General features: G+C 39.4%; 1 protein-coding gene across 3 annotated transcripts in view; it reads right to left on the minus strand.

Moving 5' to 3' along the window:
* Positions 1-486: 486 nt before the first annotated feature.
* Positions 487-18,425, minus strand: part of EFCAB12 (EF-hand calcium binding domain 12) — a 19,083-nt gene continuing 1,144 nt past the window's right edge. For 2 of the 3 annotated variants that reach the window (XM_042454059.1, XM_042454060.1), the window contains exons 2-10: positions 14,744-15,251; positions 13,402-13,590; positions 12,520-12,682; positions 11,089-11,279; positions 9,718-9,931; positions 7,291-7,435; positions 5,402-5,491; positions 3,918-4,025; positions 487-1,081 (exon numbers count right to left, since the gene is read on the minus strand). In XM_042454059.1, the coding sequence (XP_042309993.1) occupies positions 823-1,081; positions 3,918-4,025; positions 5,402-5,491; positions 7,291-7,435; positions 9,718-9,931; positions 11,089-11,279; positions 12,520-12,682; positions 13,402-13,590; positions 14,744-15,251 (1,867 nt within the window). In that variant the 3' untranslated portion in view covers positions 487-822. Of the gene's footprint in view, positions 1,082-3,917; positions 4,026-5,379; positions 5,492-7,290; positions 7,436-9,717; positions 9,932-11,088; positions 11,280-12,519; positions 12,683-13,401; positions 13,591-14,743; positions 15,252-18,425 lie in introns of all 3 variants that reach the window. The other variant, XR_006102390.1, reaches the window with a different exon arrangement.

Raw genomic sequence — 18,425 nt, forward strand, 5'->3', positions numbered from 1 at the left:
GTGTTATTAGTTAAATTTTGAAATGACTTTCTCCATAATGCATCTTACATTAAATGTAGACTCAAGCTGCAACCAAGTACAGTCTAGTGCAGTGATGGTGAACCTTTTAGAACCCGAGTGCCCAAACTGCAACCCAAAACCCACTTATTTATTGCAAAGTGCCATGTCCCTCTGGCTTTCCAGTAACAAACTCTGGCAAACTGTGTGCTGGGGCGACAGCACATGTGCTCACAGAGAGGGCTCTGAGTGCCACCTCTGGCATGCGTGCCATGGGTTCGCCATCACTGGTCTTGCATTATTCTAGCTAGCAAGCTCAGGTAAAATGCATCATGATACAGATTGTGTTTGGTTATTACCCATACTACCTCCCTGGGGAGCTTGAAATAAAATCCCAGCTTTTTCCTTTTTGTTATTGATAAAGTGATTTTGTCATATTTTAAGAAAAGACTCTGATAATTGCAATGGAAGTGCTTGAAACAGAAAGATACATTTAGAAAAAAATGACATTTTAATGGTGCAGTGCAGTTTTCTTTAAAGGGGGACAAAAACCTAAGCACTTTTCAGTATCAAAGCTATTCCTACATTCTCATAAAGTAACCTATGGCATTATAGTGCAAGATGCAAAAAGTAGTTGGGTACACATTTACTGATTGTCTGGAAAAGCTCCTTTTAGCTGTGCTATTTCCATGTATTTTCCAAAGTGACTTTTTGCCATGCCTTTGATCATCTCATTTTCTTCAAAAGTTGGCTTATTACAGCAGGTGCAATGTAGACAGTTCAACATCAAGAAACACTAGCAATGTCAAAAGTTTCAAAACACTGTCAAATATAGTAATAATGCTTTCGGGAATCTGGATCTCCATAGGTCAAATAACCCTGGTCACTGACTTTCCAGCTGCGGTCAGGAGTGTACATGCCAGGATAGACTGGGCGTGTGCGAGAAACACGGCTGAACAAAGCATTCCCATTATCATGTTCCATTTGAGGTGAATAAAGACGCAGTTTATCAAGAAGATGTCCTGGCCAGAAACTATTGGCGTCAGTCAAAGGATTCAGGAAACTAAACATTTTCCACAGCTGTCTGTCAAAAACAAAACAAAACAATGATTTGAGTAAGTTGTGGAGAATATCATGAGTGTAGAAAGCCAGTGTGGTGTGGTGGTTGGAGTACTAGATTATGATTCTGGAAACCAGGATTCAAACCTTGGGCAAGTCAGACTCTCTCAGCCTCAAAGGAAGACAACAGCAAACCTCCTCTAAAAAAACCTTGCCAAGAAAGCCCCGTGAAAGGTTCACCTTAATCACCAGAATTCGGAAATCATGTGAAGACACACACCGACAAAAAGAAGCTTCATGAAATCATGATCTGTAACTCTTTCAAACAAAAGGTGCAAATGAGCATGTCTACTTTGGAAAAGGTAGATTTTTGATAACATTTCCTAGAATGCCCCAGCCAGCATGCACTTCTGACCGTAGTGACAACTACTATCCTCTGCACAACAAACCTCTATCTTATATTAAATACAAATTTAAATTTAGAAAAATCCAGAGAGAACACTTCAGTCCTAAAAGGCTTAGACTAAATTCCCACCATGTGAACCTCCTCCTGTACCAGCTAGGCTAATGTCTGTCAGTCAAAGGCCTTCTCTACTGCTGCGCTGAAGCTGTGGAACGACCTGCCAGAAGAGATCTGCCATATCTCCATTCTTACAGACTTCAAAAAAGCTCTTAAGACAGATCTCTTTAATTCTAGTTTTAATACTGGGGAGGAGGTTGGGAAGGGATCATTTAGTATTTTATTGTAATGTATTATTACTGTTCAAATTGCCCAGATTCCTAGTGATTGGGCGGGCTTTATAAATAAATTATTATTAATTATTATTATTACCACTTTTGATAGAACTCCTTCTTCATATTATGAACTGAGGTTCAGTTAGGAGGGTGTCAAAGACTTATGGTAAAAAAACCCCAAACAAGCATGCACACTACAATGGCTTTAATGTGTTTTAATTTCTTTCAGTGATAATGGCCTAAATATAATTGCTAGTCCCACCTACAATAAATTCACTGAAACAGTGGGATTTGAACAAAATGCCTTAAAAATAACGATTTCAATGACTTGCCATTCAACAATGGATTAGCTGATTCTATGCTAGATGAGGCTAGGAACTGGATTTCAGATAGCGTATTTGCAAATGGATTCATTTCAACATCCCTTATGCTGTGGCTTTAATGATTTAATTTATGCATTAAATTTGTTTTTCATTTTATTCAGGAATTATTTTTTGTTATTAACATTTTATTTCAGTTTTTCAAAACAGAAAACAAAAACGTGGAAGTACAAGGTCTAGTATTTCCTGCATCACCAACCATCAGTGTCCCTTCTAAACTGCACATTTTATGGTTACATGCTTTTGCACAGTCCAATTCACTTGTTAAGTTTCAACTTTGTTTCTGATTTTATTATTTAATGTTTTTTAACTCTGGAAATCTCCATGGGATTCCTTCTGGGGGCAAGAATATATCAAATTTGTCTTAAGTTACCAATTTCCTCAAAAAATCACACAGGAGTCACACAGGAATCATGGGGAGTGCAAAATGGCAGATCAGAATTCATTCAAGGCTCTGACTATGCCAACTACAGTGTTTTCCTCTCTCAATAGGAATAATAACAGGTTGAAATCATGAAGCCCTATTTGTTTTAATTTGTAAGACAGGTTGAGTCTCCCTTATCCAAAATGATGGGACCAGATGTTGTTGGGATTTTGGAATTTTTCAGATTTTGGAATATTTGCATATAGATAATGAGATATCTTAGAGAGATTTTTTGGGGGGTACCTTGTTCAGGATATATAAAAGGAAAAGCTTTCCAGTCTTCACATAGGTGGTAGTCTTTATAATAAGGGACACCTGCCAGTCCTATAAGAGACAAGCTTTCCAGCCCCCAAATAAAAGACATCACTTACAATAAGGGACAATGGAAACCTTATTTAAACACAATGGTTTTAGCTCAATAAAACTATGGCTCACATTATTCTCTTTCCCTTTTTCTGCTCCATCACAGCCACAAGAGAAAAAAATTGAAGCCTTTGTTTCAAACTAATTGCAGTTTGGGATATAATCCAAACCTTAAATTATGATTCATCAACTATGGTCCAACACACACTGCAGAAATAATCCTGTTTGAGACTGCTTGAATTGCCCTGGCTGAGTGCTATGGAATCCTGGAGACTGTAGTTTTGTGAGGCATTTAGCCTTACCTGTTAGAGAGCTCTGGCATCACAACAAACAACAGTTCCCAGGATTCCCTAGCACTAAGCTAGGGCAGTTAAAGTAGTCTCAAAGTGGATTATTTCTGTGGTGTGTTTTGGACCTTCGTTTTGAGGTAGCCTTGATTAAAAGTAGAAAAAGCTTCCAAACTCCCCTTGTGGTTGTGCTAAAGGAGATGTGGGGAGCATGCTAACCCAATACCCGTTTTTGTTATGTTGAAGCGTAGTTTAGGTGTTAAGTTCAAGCATGACCCCCAACCTTTAGGCTCACAATCTTAAAAAATTAAAACATTATACCAATTTGAAAAAAATTTGCATACAGGTTGGGAGGAGATAAAGAACTGGAGAGAAATTGTTAAAGAATGACATCATTAACTTAGGAAGGTGAAGAAACCACAGCGAAGGAGTATATCAAGAAGGAAAAGCAAGGGGAAAATTTGCATTTTTAACTACTTTTTAAAACAAGACAAAGAGAAGGCCAGTTTCATCTTTCTCAGGAATCTTGTTATGAAAAAAACCCTTCAGGTATAACAGCACCATATAGAAAGATTTTAAAACTCTACTTTTAAATAAATAATTTACTTAACTCTAGTAAATAAATATTCATTACTTTTAAGTAATAATCAATGAAAAAGTATTGTGTTATACCTTTCTACATACTGTTCTTCAAGTGTTTCAGGTGTCTCAAATAAGTTCTCATAGATTGTTCTATTTTTCCAAAGATCCATTGGAGGAAGCAATCTTTTTGAGCGGTATCTGTAAAAGCAATACACTTTAAACTTAGAAAAAGCCAAACAGGACAGATGAAACTGATGTCCAGCTTGGGGGTGTAGTGGGAGGGGGAAGTACAAATGGGAGCACCACTCTTCCCCATAAGAATTCTGCCCTCTAATGAAATTTTCCTTCACTCCCCAAGTTTTTAGCATTGCATTAACTAGTTAAAACCTCAGAAGAGCATTACATTTTAGGTATCCAAAAAAAGGACAGACATTGTTACCAAGGGAACAAAAGTTTCTAGGTGTGAATAATTTTCAATGTCTTAGGGGTGAGACAGATGGCATATGCCCCCAAGATGCCCAGAAATCGTACCGGCACTCAGACGTTTACACACTGCATGCTGCTGGAGCGGTTTGAAGCTGCCCATGAGCTGTAATGGGTGGGAAAAACTGCCTTTTTGCTGGCCCAAAAAGAAGCAGCTCTTTGCCACTTCTTTTTTGGCTGGCTGCAAGGTGGATTGGTGTTACGGCGTGTGTTTGCCACAGCCCCGATCCGTCTTCAGAAGGGGTGACTTCAAGGGCCGTCTGTTTTGGTTCTTACTCTCTACAGTGCTAGGAAAAAAGATTCCTTATGCTACCATTCAAAATCACTATGCATGTGTTGTATCTTTTCCCCTTTCTTTGTGAAAAGGAGACAGAAGAAAAAGTAGCAAAACATGGGAGGTTTTTAAATTAAAGATAAATGTCATCCTGATCACCTGTAAAATTTTGTGAAAGAGGCAAAGGGAGTGTACAGGAAAAGTCTCCTCTAAAAGCAACACAGCTCAGGTTCAATAAGAAGGAATCAGCACATCCATAAATCTAACTGGCCAAACTCAGTTATAGACAAGTTCTATAATAAAAACCCTAGTACAGAAAACTGAGACAGTAATTCTTTCTTATATAGCACATATATATCAGGATAATAGCTTTGTTAAAGTATAAAATGTACACATGTTTTTGAGAGCTGTAAAGCTCTTTATCAGGAATCAAGATACAAAAAGTAATTGGGGAAACAAAAAAGGGTTCTTAAAGTTATGGGGTCTACATGGGGTCTTGAGCTGTAATGGAGGAAAGAAAGGATCTGCAAACAGTGAAATGAGCCAGCTATTAGATTTCACCTGCAGTAGAGTCCCTAGGCACACTGGGAGTGAGATAGGTTTGTTATTTCAGTTTTTGAAATATAAAATACCACTGCATGCTCAGAACTCCCTCCAACCTGGACTGAACCTCAAAGATTCCATTACTGGTGACAGAGTAATTGAGAAGTCTTAATACTGGCAAGATGGGATAATTTTAGTTGCTGGATTAGGTAAAGGAAGTCAGTAAAAGAGAAACTGGTTACTTTCACTTACTCCTAATGCATTGGACATATACCTCATTAGTTTTCTAAATTCTGTAAATGACATCCAGCGGCATTTTACAGTCTTCTCCGCTTTGAGCTCTTCCTTTTCAGCCTTTGGCTTTCTATGGGAGAAGGAAAAATAAGAGACTTCAGAAAAACAGAGAGTGCATCATCAAGAGGAAAGCACTTAGAATTAACTATCCACACCCTTAATTTACAGATGGCAGCAAAATGAGATAAAATTTTAAAAAGCCAAAAGTTGCTAAGAAAATGTAACAATTTTTGCATGCATACACTTTAAGAAACTATAACATGAGGTATAATGTAACTTGATATTATAACAGATATGTGAACAGCCAATAAGGGCAATTCCCAGAAGCACATATGAATCTAGATTTCAGCTTCTTCTATCAGCAGCACACAAATGCCTCTTAACACTCTAAAGCACTCTATAGCCATCCCTGGCATCTAGCATTCAGAGGTATATTTTCTTTAAATGTGGAGCCTCTACTTTCCTACCATGATTAATAGCCTATCCCCTATGATTTTTCACCCTCATGGCTCAACTCATCCTCAGCCTAGGAGATTTGAACCCAGAGCACCATGGACAGAGAGGAAACATATTTTCCAGGACTAAACCAATGAGCAACTGATCACAGTGCTCTAAAGAGCAAAGTTCCCAAACCAACCTCAGATTAGGCCAAGACCTTGCACTATTTTCTAAGCAACTGCAGTAGATTTTTTTTAAAAAGGGAGAAGTAGCCTGCATGTACTGTGGTACATGTTGAAGCACCACTCACCTGACGCTCTTGCCCAACATGATACATTTATTTTATATTTTGTTTTATATGTTTTGTATTTTTAGTACATTTGATTATCTGTATTGCTTATTTTGTTTTATTTTGCATTATGTCTGTATTTAATACTGTATTTTAGTATTTTATATTATTGAATAGTATATAAATGGTTTTATGCTACCACTGTTTGTAAAGCGCCATGTACATGGATAGGCACTATATAAATAAACAACAACAACACATTTCTCAGGCGTGGTTGTGGGATTATAGTCCAAGCTCAGTCCCAGACTTGTATACAAGATCTTGTTATGGTATAAATATATATACAACATCTTTTTTGTTTAAGAGTAATAGTAGATGGGTCACACAAAAAGGGAAAAAACAAAAGGAGGTGCAAAGTGCTTTGCCTAATGTAACGGAGCAAGTTAGCAGCTGCAGTAAAAAGCAAAATTTAGGTCCCCAATCTCCCAGTGCTTCATCCTATCCACTAAACTATGTAAATTCTTAAATAAATATTTTAAAAATAACATTATCCAAAGTGTGATGACACACTAAAAAGAATCTAAAGTATCTAAATCTTGGATCCAATCAACCAAGATATTACTTCCTGCCCAGAAATGCTATGAGCACACTCAATTGTTTACCTAACCAGCTGCAAAATAATAAATGTAAGCATGACGTAGTGGTTTGAGTGTTGAACTACAACCCTGGAGACTAGGGTTTTATTCATTCATTTATTTCACTTATTTATATCCTGCCTTTGTTCTGGCATGGGACTCAAAGTCTCAACCTCCTCAACTGATAAAAATATTAAAACATTTTAAACCAATTATTATATTAAAATTTTAAAGCATGAATTCATTTTAAAAACTTAACAATAAGGTTAAAACACAGTAGTGTCCATAGACTCCCTGCAGCCGATTAAACATTAAATTCCTGTTTGAATACAAAGGTCCTTGGCTATCAGAGAAAGAGCAGAGAGGATGCCAACCTAGCCTCCTCTGGAAGGGAATTCTACAGTCTGGAAGCAGCCACTGAGAAGGCTGTCTCCTGTGTCTCTTCCACCTAATGGGCCTGTGAGGGTAGTGGGGCATAAAGGGAAAAAAATAAATAAATCAACAAACCCCTTTTGAACTGCAGTTTTTCCTGATTCTTCATCTGATGATGGTGTTTGGGGATGAGGGGCAGTAGAATAATAGCCTCCTGGCTGTCTGATCTTCCGAAAGGAGTTCCCCTCTCTTAGGAGTCTGTCTCCTGGATACAGCAAAGCTAATGATACAAAGGAAATTTCCCCCCAAAATAAAGTTAGAGATAAGGATACTGTAAGACAATCTAAAAACAACAGAATTTCTACCTGTCCAGAGAGCCAGTGTAGGGTAATGGTTTACTACAACTCTGGAGACCAGAGTTTAAATCCCCACTTGACACAGAAACCCACTGGGTGACCTTGGGCAATTCACTCTTAGCCATAGAGGGAAGCAAAGGCAACCCCCTGACTCAAGAAATCTTGTCAAGAAAAACCCATGATAGGTTTGCTTTAGGATTGCCGTAGATTGGAAGCAGCTTGAAGGCACACAATTGCAACATACCTCAGCTATCTAATTGATCCTAGGCAGGTTCAGACTGTTGATTTTTTTCCCTGAGTCACTGAGTGGTTGAAATCTAAAGATTCTCTGGGTTAAAACAGGCACTGGGTTCTATCGCTACTTCCACCATCAATTCATTGAACAAAACTTTTAATCTGAATTAAGTGGATGTTCTTCATTCAACTTTGTATTTCATTCAGTATTTTACCTCTCTTTCTCATCTTATGGGAATTAATCAGGCATTACCCACATTCTAAAGCCTATGAAGTCTATAGTCAAAACAACTAGAAAACTGTGTGTGTGCGCGCATGCATACGTGCATTAACTCTGCGTTTCCAATCAAAGCAGACTCTTAGGATCCTGAATTCTTATGGGGTCCTTGTACAGAATGAGTCACAGCAATTTATATAACCCTCTGCTGAATTACACAGCATAGTTCTACACATTTTTACTGAGAAGTGCCAGAAATTCAATGAAACTTGTTCAGTAGAAATTAGGATTAGGACTGCTACTTTACAGTGCAATCCTTTTCAAAAATGGGCTAGCTGTAGTGGTTTTGATTAGGCACAAGCCTCTTCTGCTGGTGAAAATCCCCTTCTGACCTCAGAATCGTCTTCTCCAGGCTGATCTCAGAGATCTGGTAATGGTCATAGCTACTGGCAGAACTGGTGTACTGGCTAACATCTGTTGCCAGAAGAGTCAATAAAAGATCCAAACCACCTTCAGCCCATGGACACAACCATAATGCCAGAGCAAGAAGTCTAAGTATTTTCCCACAGCAGTAGGTTGGGAAGGATTTGGATTCAGCACAGCTTCAGCTGGGGCCCTTTCACATTACACAATTATAGCACTATGATTCCACTTTAACTGCCATGTTTTAACGAATATTGGGATTTGCAGTTGAGGGAGGGATGTTTATAATTCTCAGCTATAGAATTCTAGAGTTTTTGACCAAACTACAAACCACAGGATTCCACAGGATGCAGCCAGAACAGTTAAGGTGGAATCATAGCGCTGTAATGGAAAGGGCTCCTGGCAGTGGCGTTACTAGGGTTGGTGTCACCCAGTGCAGTAACTCATGGTGTCACCTCCTCAATGACCTCTTCCCATTTTGCACCATACAGAATCCCTAGTAATGCTTTTTTGCACTAGTGTTACTTGTAAATTGTAATCCCCATATATCACTGAAAGTAATGCTAATAGCTGTGATATAAACAACTAGCAAAATTAAAATTATCCCTTCAAATTACAATATCATAGGCACAACCTAATGAAGATTTGGTTAAAATGTGATGTTTTTAATTTCAAAAAAACAATTGTTTTTTAAAAATCATTTTTAAATTAAAAATTTCTAATTTTAAAATTTGAAATTTTAATTTAAAAAAATTCTGGTGCCTCTCCTTTCTCCTCCCAGAACTTCACCCCACTTCTACCATCACAATTTTAAGGAGACACAAATGAATGCCACAGCCAGTTTCTCCCAAAAGATAGGTATCAGACGTATCTGGCCTGGATTTGATGTATGGTTTTAATCTGTATTTTGAAATGTTTTTACTGAAGTTTTATTTATGCATTGCAATTTTTATCCTGTACTGTATTTTGTATTTCATATTGCAATTTTTACCTATATACCACTATGATCAACACTGAATAGCGGTTTATAAATAAAACTTCTTATTATTATTATCTGAGGAGCAATGGTGACACCTTTAGGATGTCACCTGGTGTGGTCCGCACACCCCCCCCCCCCCCCCCCCCCCCCCCCCCCCCGGTGACGCCACTTGCTTCTGGTCTAATCAGCTGCACTCCATAAAACCTACCAATATATATATTTGTATTTTAATTTTTATCAGCTAATGACTTCCATCTTGAGTACACTCATACATAGCATGAAGCAAAGTCCAATTGACACTATTTGGATTTGTGGCATTTGCCCCCTCACCTAGTCCCTTCGTTTTACTATACCTCTTTTCAGCAGTTTTTCAGTAAGTGGAACCTTATATTTTTCACAAAGCTTGACGCACTGAGTCCAGACCAGGTGACAAACCAGCCGATGCTTGTCCACCAGCTCCCCCATTTCACCTTCCATGGTGCTTGGCATGCAGTGGCCATCCACTGCGATGTCTCCGGTTCTCACCATTCGACACTGTTCTGCAAAGTCTAGAGGATCAATTTTCCTCTGCAAATATAAGAATATGAGGCTTTGTTGATAAGGAAAACTATACTAGATTAAACCAACATATTATCTAGTCCAGCATTTTCTACAATAACGAGCATCCTTCCCTACCACAAAAAAGGACAGCTATCCTAGGTTCTGTGTAGAAGCTGGTGTGATAAGGCTGACATTGGGCAGGCATGGCTAGCTATCATCTAACTTGATTAGCTTGGATGGAATACATTTTTTAAAAAACAGTCTTACAGCAATTGCACTGGCAATCAGTTCTCATTGCAAAGTGGTACTTCCAACTCCTAAAACTTCATTCCTTCTACTAAGATGATTTTCAAACGCCTAGCTCTGTGTGCCCTCATATTATGCAGCATAAAATCTTTGCCACCTCAAATTGTAGGATGAAATCTGTTGGTTTTGCTAAAGGCCTGTCATCATGGAAGGTAAATAGGCACAGAAAAGAACAAACAACCAAGCTGTATCATTTACAGAGTTCAGACATAACAGCTACTATCTTACAAAGTTATTGTAGGATAAACTAGCTACCTATGATATGGAATACTGTACTATCCCTAGAGAAGTTAAGTTGTTCTTCTCATTGCCTGCTTTAAAGCAGACACTGAAAGACATATTCTTTTGTGGTTATGGATTATTAGTTTTTCTTGTGTGTTTTGCTTTTCCACTGCTTTTATGGTTGGTGATAACAGACTATAATTTACATAGTTCCTAGAATACTGTAAATGGCTTGCAATGGGCATTTTGCATGGACAGGTAGGATATAAAATTTAAATGTACAATTATATATGAGGGTACTTGGGATATATGAAGAACAGCACAATACATGGGGTGGGACAAGACTCAGTATGGTCATCTAAGTCGGTGGTACTCAAAGTGGTAGTCCCTGGGTTGATTCTGATCCCTGAGTCACTGGCTACTGGTCCCTGGTGAGTTTCCAAGAAAGAAACCATTATAGCCAATGGGAACAAATAAGGTGCTGGTCCTTGGCACACCAGGAGGAAAAACAATTGCTGGTCCCTCACATCAGATAGCCTGAGAAGCACTGATCTAAGTTACTGATACATACAGAGTTCTAAGACTTACTTCAAACAATTACTATTAGCCAGCTCCCCAGATAAGACAAGAATTAAGCTTCCATAGGATACAAGTACCTTTAGCTTCCGTCTCATTTCCCTGTATCTCTTCCCAATCATTTCCATTTGATTATATGTCAGATGCATGCGGTCTGTTTCAGTGTTGATGGGGGGAACTTCCAAATAGTTTATTTGACTAGATAAAAGTTTGGCCTTGCTATGAGCAATGGAAGCTGCTTTGGAGACAGTAACTGATGACTGTTTGGTACCTTGATTAGAAAGTAGTCAGGAGGTTGGAGAAGAAAGAACAAATATCAAGTTATAAACATATCCAATTTTTTCCTACTCACCCACCCACCCACCAAGCAAATACTCCTGGTATCTTCAGAGACACTTCGCAGTTTTTCACACTAAAACATTCTGACTTTCTCTCTTTATGGAACTTTATGAGACATCAGTACATGCCATAAGAATACAATACAAAGCCCTATCTAGTCCAGTATCCAGTTTTCATAGCAGTCAACTAGTTACCTATGGGAAAACCACAATGGGGATGTTAGTGAAATAAAATTCTCCTACACATGCTTCTCAGCAACTGGATGCAGAGGCATTCTGCATAACAAGCAGCCATGAATGAGATTAAGTCTCTCCTCATAAAGTGTGGTGAAGAGACTGAAAACCATGTCTTATGAGGAGAGAGCTGGGTATGTTTAGCCTGGAGAAGAGACAGTTAAGAGGTGATATGATAGCTGTGATTAAGTATTTGAAGGGGTGTCATACTTAGGCTGGAGCAAGTTTGTTTTCTGCTGCTCCAAAGAATAGGACACAGAACATTGGATGGAAGCTACAGGAAAAGAGATTCCACCTAAACATTAGAAAGAACTTCCTGACAGTAAGAGCTGTCTGTCAGTGGTGCTCTGATTGTGGGTTTCCTGCATGGAAGGGGGTTGGAGTGGAAGGCCCTTGTGGTCTCTTCCAACTCTATGATTCTATGAAATTAATGGAAGATACAGGCTTATCAGTGGCCACTGATCACAGACAACAATTGCTAAATGACCCTCCAGCCTCAGAATCAGTGTGCCTCTAAACACTTATAGCTGTGAGGCAATACCTTATTTGGGACTTTCCACTAACCAGTGTAGAAAGCCAGAATATTGGAACAAACAGACCCTTTGTCAGCATCACTCTACAGCTCTGAAGTTACTTTTGTGGATAAATTATTATCTCTTCTCCAGGCTAAACATACCCAGTTCTTTAAGTCTAAAAAAACTGCCAGCTAACTCAACCACAGGCCTATGATGGTTGTAGATTCTGAGAGCTGTTGTCTCAAAAACTAACTTTTTCAAGATGAGCTACCACACCTTTAAAAAAAAATACTCCCAAAGTACAACAAAAAGATCTAGTTCCCTTTGCCTCAATTAACTGCAACTAATCCTGGGAATAAGATTCCACATTCAAGTTTATGCAGACGAGTGGGAAACTGTTCCACTGTTTGCATTTTATTTTTACCTTGCTTTGTCTCTTTAGTTTGTTTCCATTGGTCTCTTAGGCTGTCCATCCATATTTTCTGACACTCTGCCAGATCATCACTGGTGATATAATTCCCTTTCTTTAAAGACGAGAGGTAGATGACTATATCTTCCAGGTCATTTTTACTGATAGGCACCTTGGTCTGGAAAAGAGGAGAGTGAGAGCGGTTTCATATACAATAATTTCTCATCTGGGCATCTCCTCATTCATGATGTACACCATGGCCATGATCCAGCTATAATCATGTACATGCACCTTCCCACAACCAGGAGAAATGTGCATGTGGAAGCAGTTTTATATATATTATAAGTGAAATCATGCAATCCAATGATTGGCGGGCAAGCAAACAAGTATACTTTGATAAAGCCCTAGGAACAGAACTCAGTACTAAAGAGATCTTTTCATAAAATTGTATATATCTTTTTTAGAAAGAAGAAATGGGAGGATGCAGCATTGCTTTCTTATAATTCTAGCAGTCAATCCAGCTATCCCACTCTTGACTCTTCCGCAAAAGAAAGCAAAGGGATTTAGTCAATATATTTGGAAATCCAGCTCAGCTATAACACTATGAATTGGAGCCAGATGAAGCCATGCTTATAAAAAGATCAATGGGATAAGTGAGCGATGTCCCACTGATTACAACAGATGTACACTACATGTAGTTGGGTCTTTATGCCTTTGCCTCGTATATGACTTCACTGTCCATGAAGTAAAATGATGGCCAACACTTTTTCAATGAGGAGAAGGGAGGTGTCAAGATAAGGCTTATTCCTCTAACAGTATGACTTTTTCCTGTTTTGGCACCAACAGAAAATCTGCACATTCACATCTATTTGAATGGGAACATGCTTTCCCACCTACCGATTGGATTATTTTGATAAAATCAGCTCTCTTGAACTTCATTGACTTGGTCCTGTCGGCTTTGTTGAAGAGGTCCACAAGCTTCAGTTTCTGCTTGTGTAGAAGACTTTGTAGTGTCCTCAGGGAGTCAGGATAGGGAATGTTCAGACGTGGAATGCTTCGCCCTTTATCTCTCTTTGGCATCAGATGCTGAAAGGCATCAGAATGTGTTTAAAAGACTGATGTTAAATGTATTTACTTACCTTTGTATCCTATATTTCCTCCAATGAAGCATGGCTTTCCCCCTCTCTGTTTTAAGTTCACAACCTTGGGAGGTGGGTCAGGTTGAGAGTGAGCGACTGGCCCAAAGTCATCCAGTGAGATTTACAGTTCAGTGGAGACTTGAACCTAGATCTCCTAAGTCCCAATACAACACTGTAATCATAAAAATTCTCTCTTTTCCCTTCTCTATCTTTAACTAATTCATATGCATGTTGCTGTGAGCTTTTTTGGCTGGAGTATGGGATCAAAACCTTGATAATGGGGAGTATGGGCCTCCAGAAGTAATGCCCATTACCTCATTCAGCATAATCATGAGGGATTATGGAAGGTTCAGTCTAGCAACATCTGATGACCACACATTGTTACCCCTGATGTAAATAAATAACACAGCATTGACAACTATATTCTACTGAAGAATGCCTGTTGCCATGTCTTCTGGGCTGGCCTTTCCTCTCACCCCCATGGTTTCCTGGCCTAACACTGAGCACATACATTGGGTATGTATGTTTACTATGTGCTCTGGCTGGCAAATAATTGCAGAAGGGTGAAAAAGAAATGAAAAAAGCAATAGGAAGGAGATGTGGAAATATATAAAGAAAATGGGGGGGGGGACTGCAGGAGAGTAGAATAAAAAGAAAGAAGATATAGGAACAAGAAAAAATATTTTTCCCATCTTGATTGCATTTGCACTCACAATGCTCCCACAACAAGACAGTGTGTTTTATCACCATTATTCTTTGGTTATAAGGGGCTATTTTCCAGTAGGGTAATTCCCCATTGTGCTCACATGTCCAATACAGAATACAAGGGAGTGGGAAATTCCCCTTTTCTTCAATATCAAAGACATAACGGCACGATTTCCCTCCTGGCAGTTTTCATTCTCAACTGTGAAGTGAGATGCACAAAGGGAATTTCATTGATTTAGTGGGAGGGGAAACTTCAGGGAGGGTGAGCAGTCTCCACTGCACCCCCTTGTAAATCAGATCTGTATCCTTTATGGGCAAGAATATTTTCATGGGTTGAAGGTTGTTTCCTAAACAAACAAACAAAAAATCCACACGGGCTCTTTTTTAATACTTACCTCAATGCTTTTAACTGCCTCTAACGCAGGTTCCATCTTAACCTCCTTTGGTTCTTTGCCCTCTTTTATCTTCCCTAAGACACTTGCTTCCAGATTGCTTACAGGTTGTTTGGCAGTCAACCATTCCTCTAGATTCACACAATTGTTCAGAAGATCCTGTAGTTTTTTCCTCTCCTCAATCCAAGCCTCCAGTTGTTGTAGCTCATCTTCTTCCTCTTCATCCTTGGCCTGTGGAGGTATTTCCAAGACTGGGGCTTTCTCCTTCAGATCACAGGGTATGTCTGACGGGGGTTTAGGGCTGCTAGGAACACTTCCTCTCATTGGTGGGGCGATAATAATGCGACGTCTACATCTGGGTGGGCCGAATCTACTTTTTTTTACTTTAAAGAAAAAATGTGGATATGCCTCTCTGAGTTTGAATTGTTTAAAGCAGTGGCCTAAAATCTTATCCGGGTCGTCAAGGGAGGATTTTCTGTGCAGGTCAACATTATGCATGGTGTTGCTTTCACTGGAAACAAAAGAAAACAAACATGGGTTTGACATTCATAGTAAACCAGCATGTCTACCCTTTGAAATAACCTTTCAAAGCTAAATCTAAAGCAGTACTATTCAAAGTGGGAGTCCATGAACCAGTGTTGGTCCATGAGCCATCAGCTGCCAGTCCCCAGTAACTTTAATAACTAAAATGTACAAACTGCTACTCAGATTTGAAGAAGAACAGGTTAAAACATATATGATCAGTGGGGGAGGTGGGGAGGTTACAACATCCAAATTAACCAGCGGGAAGATATATGGACAAAGGAATTAAGATTTAGTTGTTCATACAGTCTTAAAGAAAATCTATGCAAAACAATGTTTAAATGGTACATTACACAGGAGAAAATAGCTAAAATGTGTATGGGGGAAGTAATACAAGTTGGAAATGTAGAACTCAAATTGGTTCTTTTTTAAAAAAAAAACAAACTTGGGGATCCTTTATAGATTTTATGAAAAATTACTGAAGAGAAGTAACTATATTTGGTTTCAAGTTACAGATGGAGAAGCAAGCATTTTATAATTCTTTAATAGAAAGTAATGTCAATTAATGAAAGTAGTGAAATGAAACAATTACAAAAAGTCTACCACATATGGTAGAATGAGTCTCTTTTTTCACCCTATTTCCAACAGTTTCCCTCCCCATTTTTATACATCTTTGCCAATTTTGATGGAGTTATGTATGATCCATGCAACAGCTTAATAAAATTGTCTTTTAAATTAGTACAAGTTGTAAATTCTCTGCCCCATGCTCTTTCCAACTTTTTCAATTGTATGTTAACTTATATCCTACATCTGTGGACCGTTTTATCATTGAGGATTTTATGGTTTCTGATTCCAACTCTATTTTCAAACATAGGAACTCGACAGACGGGCGGCTCTGTGCCACCTGTCTTTGCCTTGAGTCGGTGCTGCAGCAGCAAGACGCTGCAGCACTGACATGCCGTCAAAAAGTAGATTCATAGAGAGGCTTCTTTTTTGCGGTGCCGTAAAGGGGAAAGGGCACCGCCATGACACCACTTCCTAGAAGTGACATCCAGACGCTTTGCAGTGTTGTCATCATCATGGTGGTCCCTGCGTGGACGGGAAGCCGCCATTATGGAGCCGCCAGCATATACTAGCGTTCGGGAGCGTGTGGTTGGTGCATGCTCCCAAACCCTAGAATTGGGCCCAGAGCACCACAAAGTGCCTGTTTGTACCGGGTCATAGTTTATATAACTTTGATATTGTTACTTCTTTGTTCTCCCACAGTGCAGAAGGGTCACACATAAATCGCACTATTGTGAAGGTGCGAAAGCTCATTGTAATCCATTCGCATGACTGAAGTTTTGTCATCATCAATTTTTAAATTTTAGCCGGATTTCCCAGGGTTGGCAACTTTCCTTCCTGTGTCACTTGGCTGTCCCAATAGAATTACGTCACTGGCTGCCGAGAAGGTTGCTGTCCTTTCTTTTAAATACAGTTGGCTTTTCCTTTATGTGGGGATCTGTTCCAGACCCTGCTGCGTAAGGGAAAAAGCACGTAAACTTAAGCCCCATTAGAATTAATGGGGCTCGTTCCCACAGCATACGCCCAGCACTTGCCCCATTACTTCTTCCGAGGCATGGGAGAAGTCTTTCTAGCATTGCTTCCAGTGTATGCTGGAAGCCGCATATGGCGTGCCCGTGTATGACGCAGGCGCACTGTACTGTATTCCTTGTGGTTTACAATGTAAGTTTCTCTCTAGTAATGTTTAGCATTGCTAAAGTTAAGCGGAAGTTTAAGAACATGAGGAACCCGCTGTGATGCAGCTGAAATCCATGCATGCATGCGTGAACACAAGCATTTCGTAAACAATCATGGTTAACAATGGTTACGTGTGAAATTCTAAAGTGCAATAATATAGTCGATGTCGCGGTATTGTGTGATGGTGTGAAACTATAAGGCGCCACAGCGTAAAAGTATTGGAACTGGCAGATAACAGGATAATTGCAGGAGGGTGCCGAAAACAAGCCTGGTGTGATAATCTCCTACCTTTCATTTTTTTTGCCTCTAAATGTTTCTTGCTTTCTCTTTTGGTGAAAGTCAAAGGCAAATGCAAAGGGGCCATAGCTCACTGAAAAGATTTAGAAAAGCTACACCTTTGAACTACAGTTTGCATTATTCTTCAAGCACCATGTATTCACCATGGGGATGGGTGAGTGTGGGATCTGGGACTTGATAATCCAAAACGGTAACTGTTCCAATCTCTGGCAAAAGTACACCTTCGCATATAGAAGATCCTAGATTCAGTCCATGGCATTTTCAGGGACAGGTGGGAAAGACCCCCTACCCCAAACTTTGGAAAGCCGCTGCTAATCTGTGTCAAAAGGAGGGAGGTAGATAATTCAGTAATCTGACTCCGCAGATTCCTGTGAACCATATTTTGATAAGGTTTTATTGTGTGAGACACCTTGGGTCCCTTTTTTGGGAGAAAAGCTGCATAGAATTGATAATAATAATAATAATAATAATAATAATAATACAGAGTGTATAGCTGTTTAGTGGAAGGCCATTGTTAGTCAACTAGGCATCTCCCTGCACTTTGGACCATTGTCCCATCATCCCCAACTGCAACAGAAATGCTGGCTGGGGACAATGAGAATTATAATCCAAGACATCTGGAGGTGGTAGACTTTCATATATTTTGGATCCAAGGCATTTAGGGGTTTATAGGTCAAGAAGAGCAACTTGAATTAAGTTTGGAGGCAACTTGGAAGCTGGTACAGTTCCTCTAAGCCCGTGTTTGTCTGTTTTCTAAAATGCACACCTGGCAACAGGTTGGCTGCTGCTTTCTGCACTTCTGATACTTTTTTCAAGGACAGGCCCATACAGAGAACATTCACAGTAGTCTTGTTATGTTATTTTGCCTTTTCGTGCCTTCCTTGCACATCTGTTACCTAGAAAAAATGTTTTGCTATGGGGGATAGTAGCAATAAATGACAGGCCCTCACACTGAGAACAGGGCTGCATCCACACTGCAGAAATAATCCAGTTTGACAGTCTTCTCTCTTTTGGACCCCCAACTGCATTGAGGCCAAGGAGAGCTCCATTATTCCAGCATTTCTTAAGCCCAACTAAATCAGGCAGAAGTGTTTTCCTTACTATAAAGTTACTCCCTGTCAGAGTG

This window comes from Sceloporus undulatus, chromosome 2 (genome assembly GCF_019175285.1).
Source record: "Sceloporus undulatus isolate JIND9_A2432 ecotype Alabama chromosome 2, SceUnd_v1.1, whole genome shotgun sequence".
Taxonomy (NCBI): Eukaryota; Metazoa; Chordata; class Lepidosauria; order Squamata; family Phrynosomatidae; genus Sceloporus; species Sceloporus undulatus.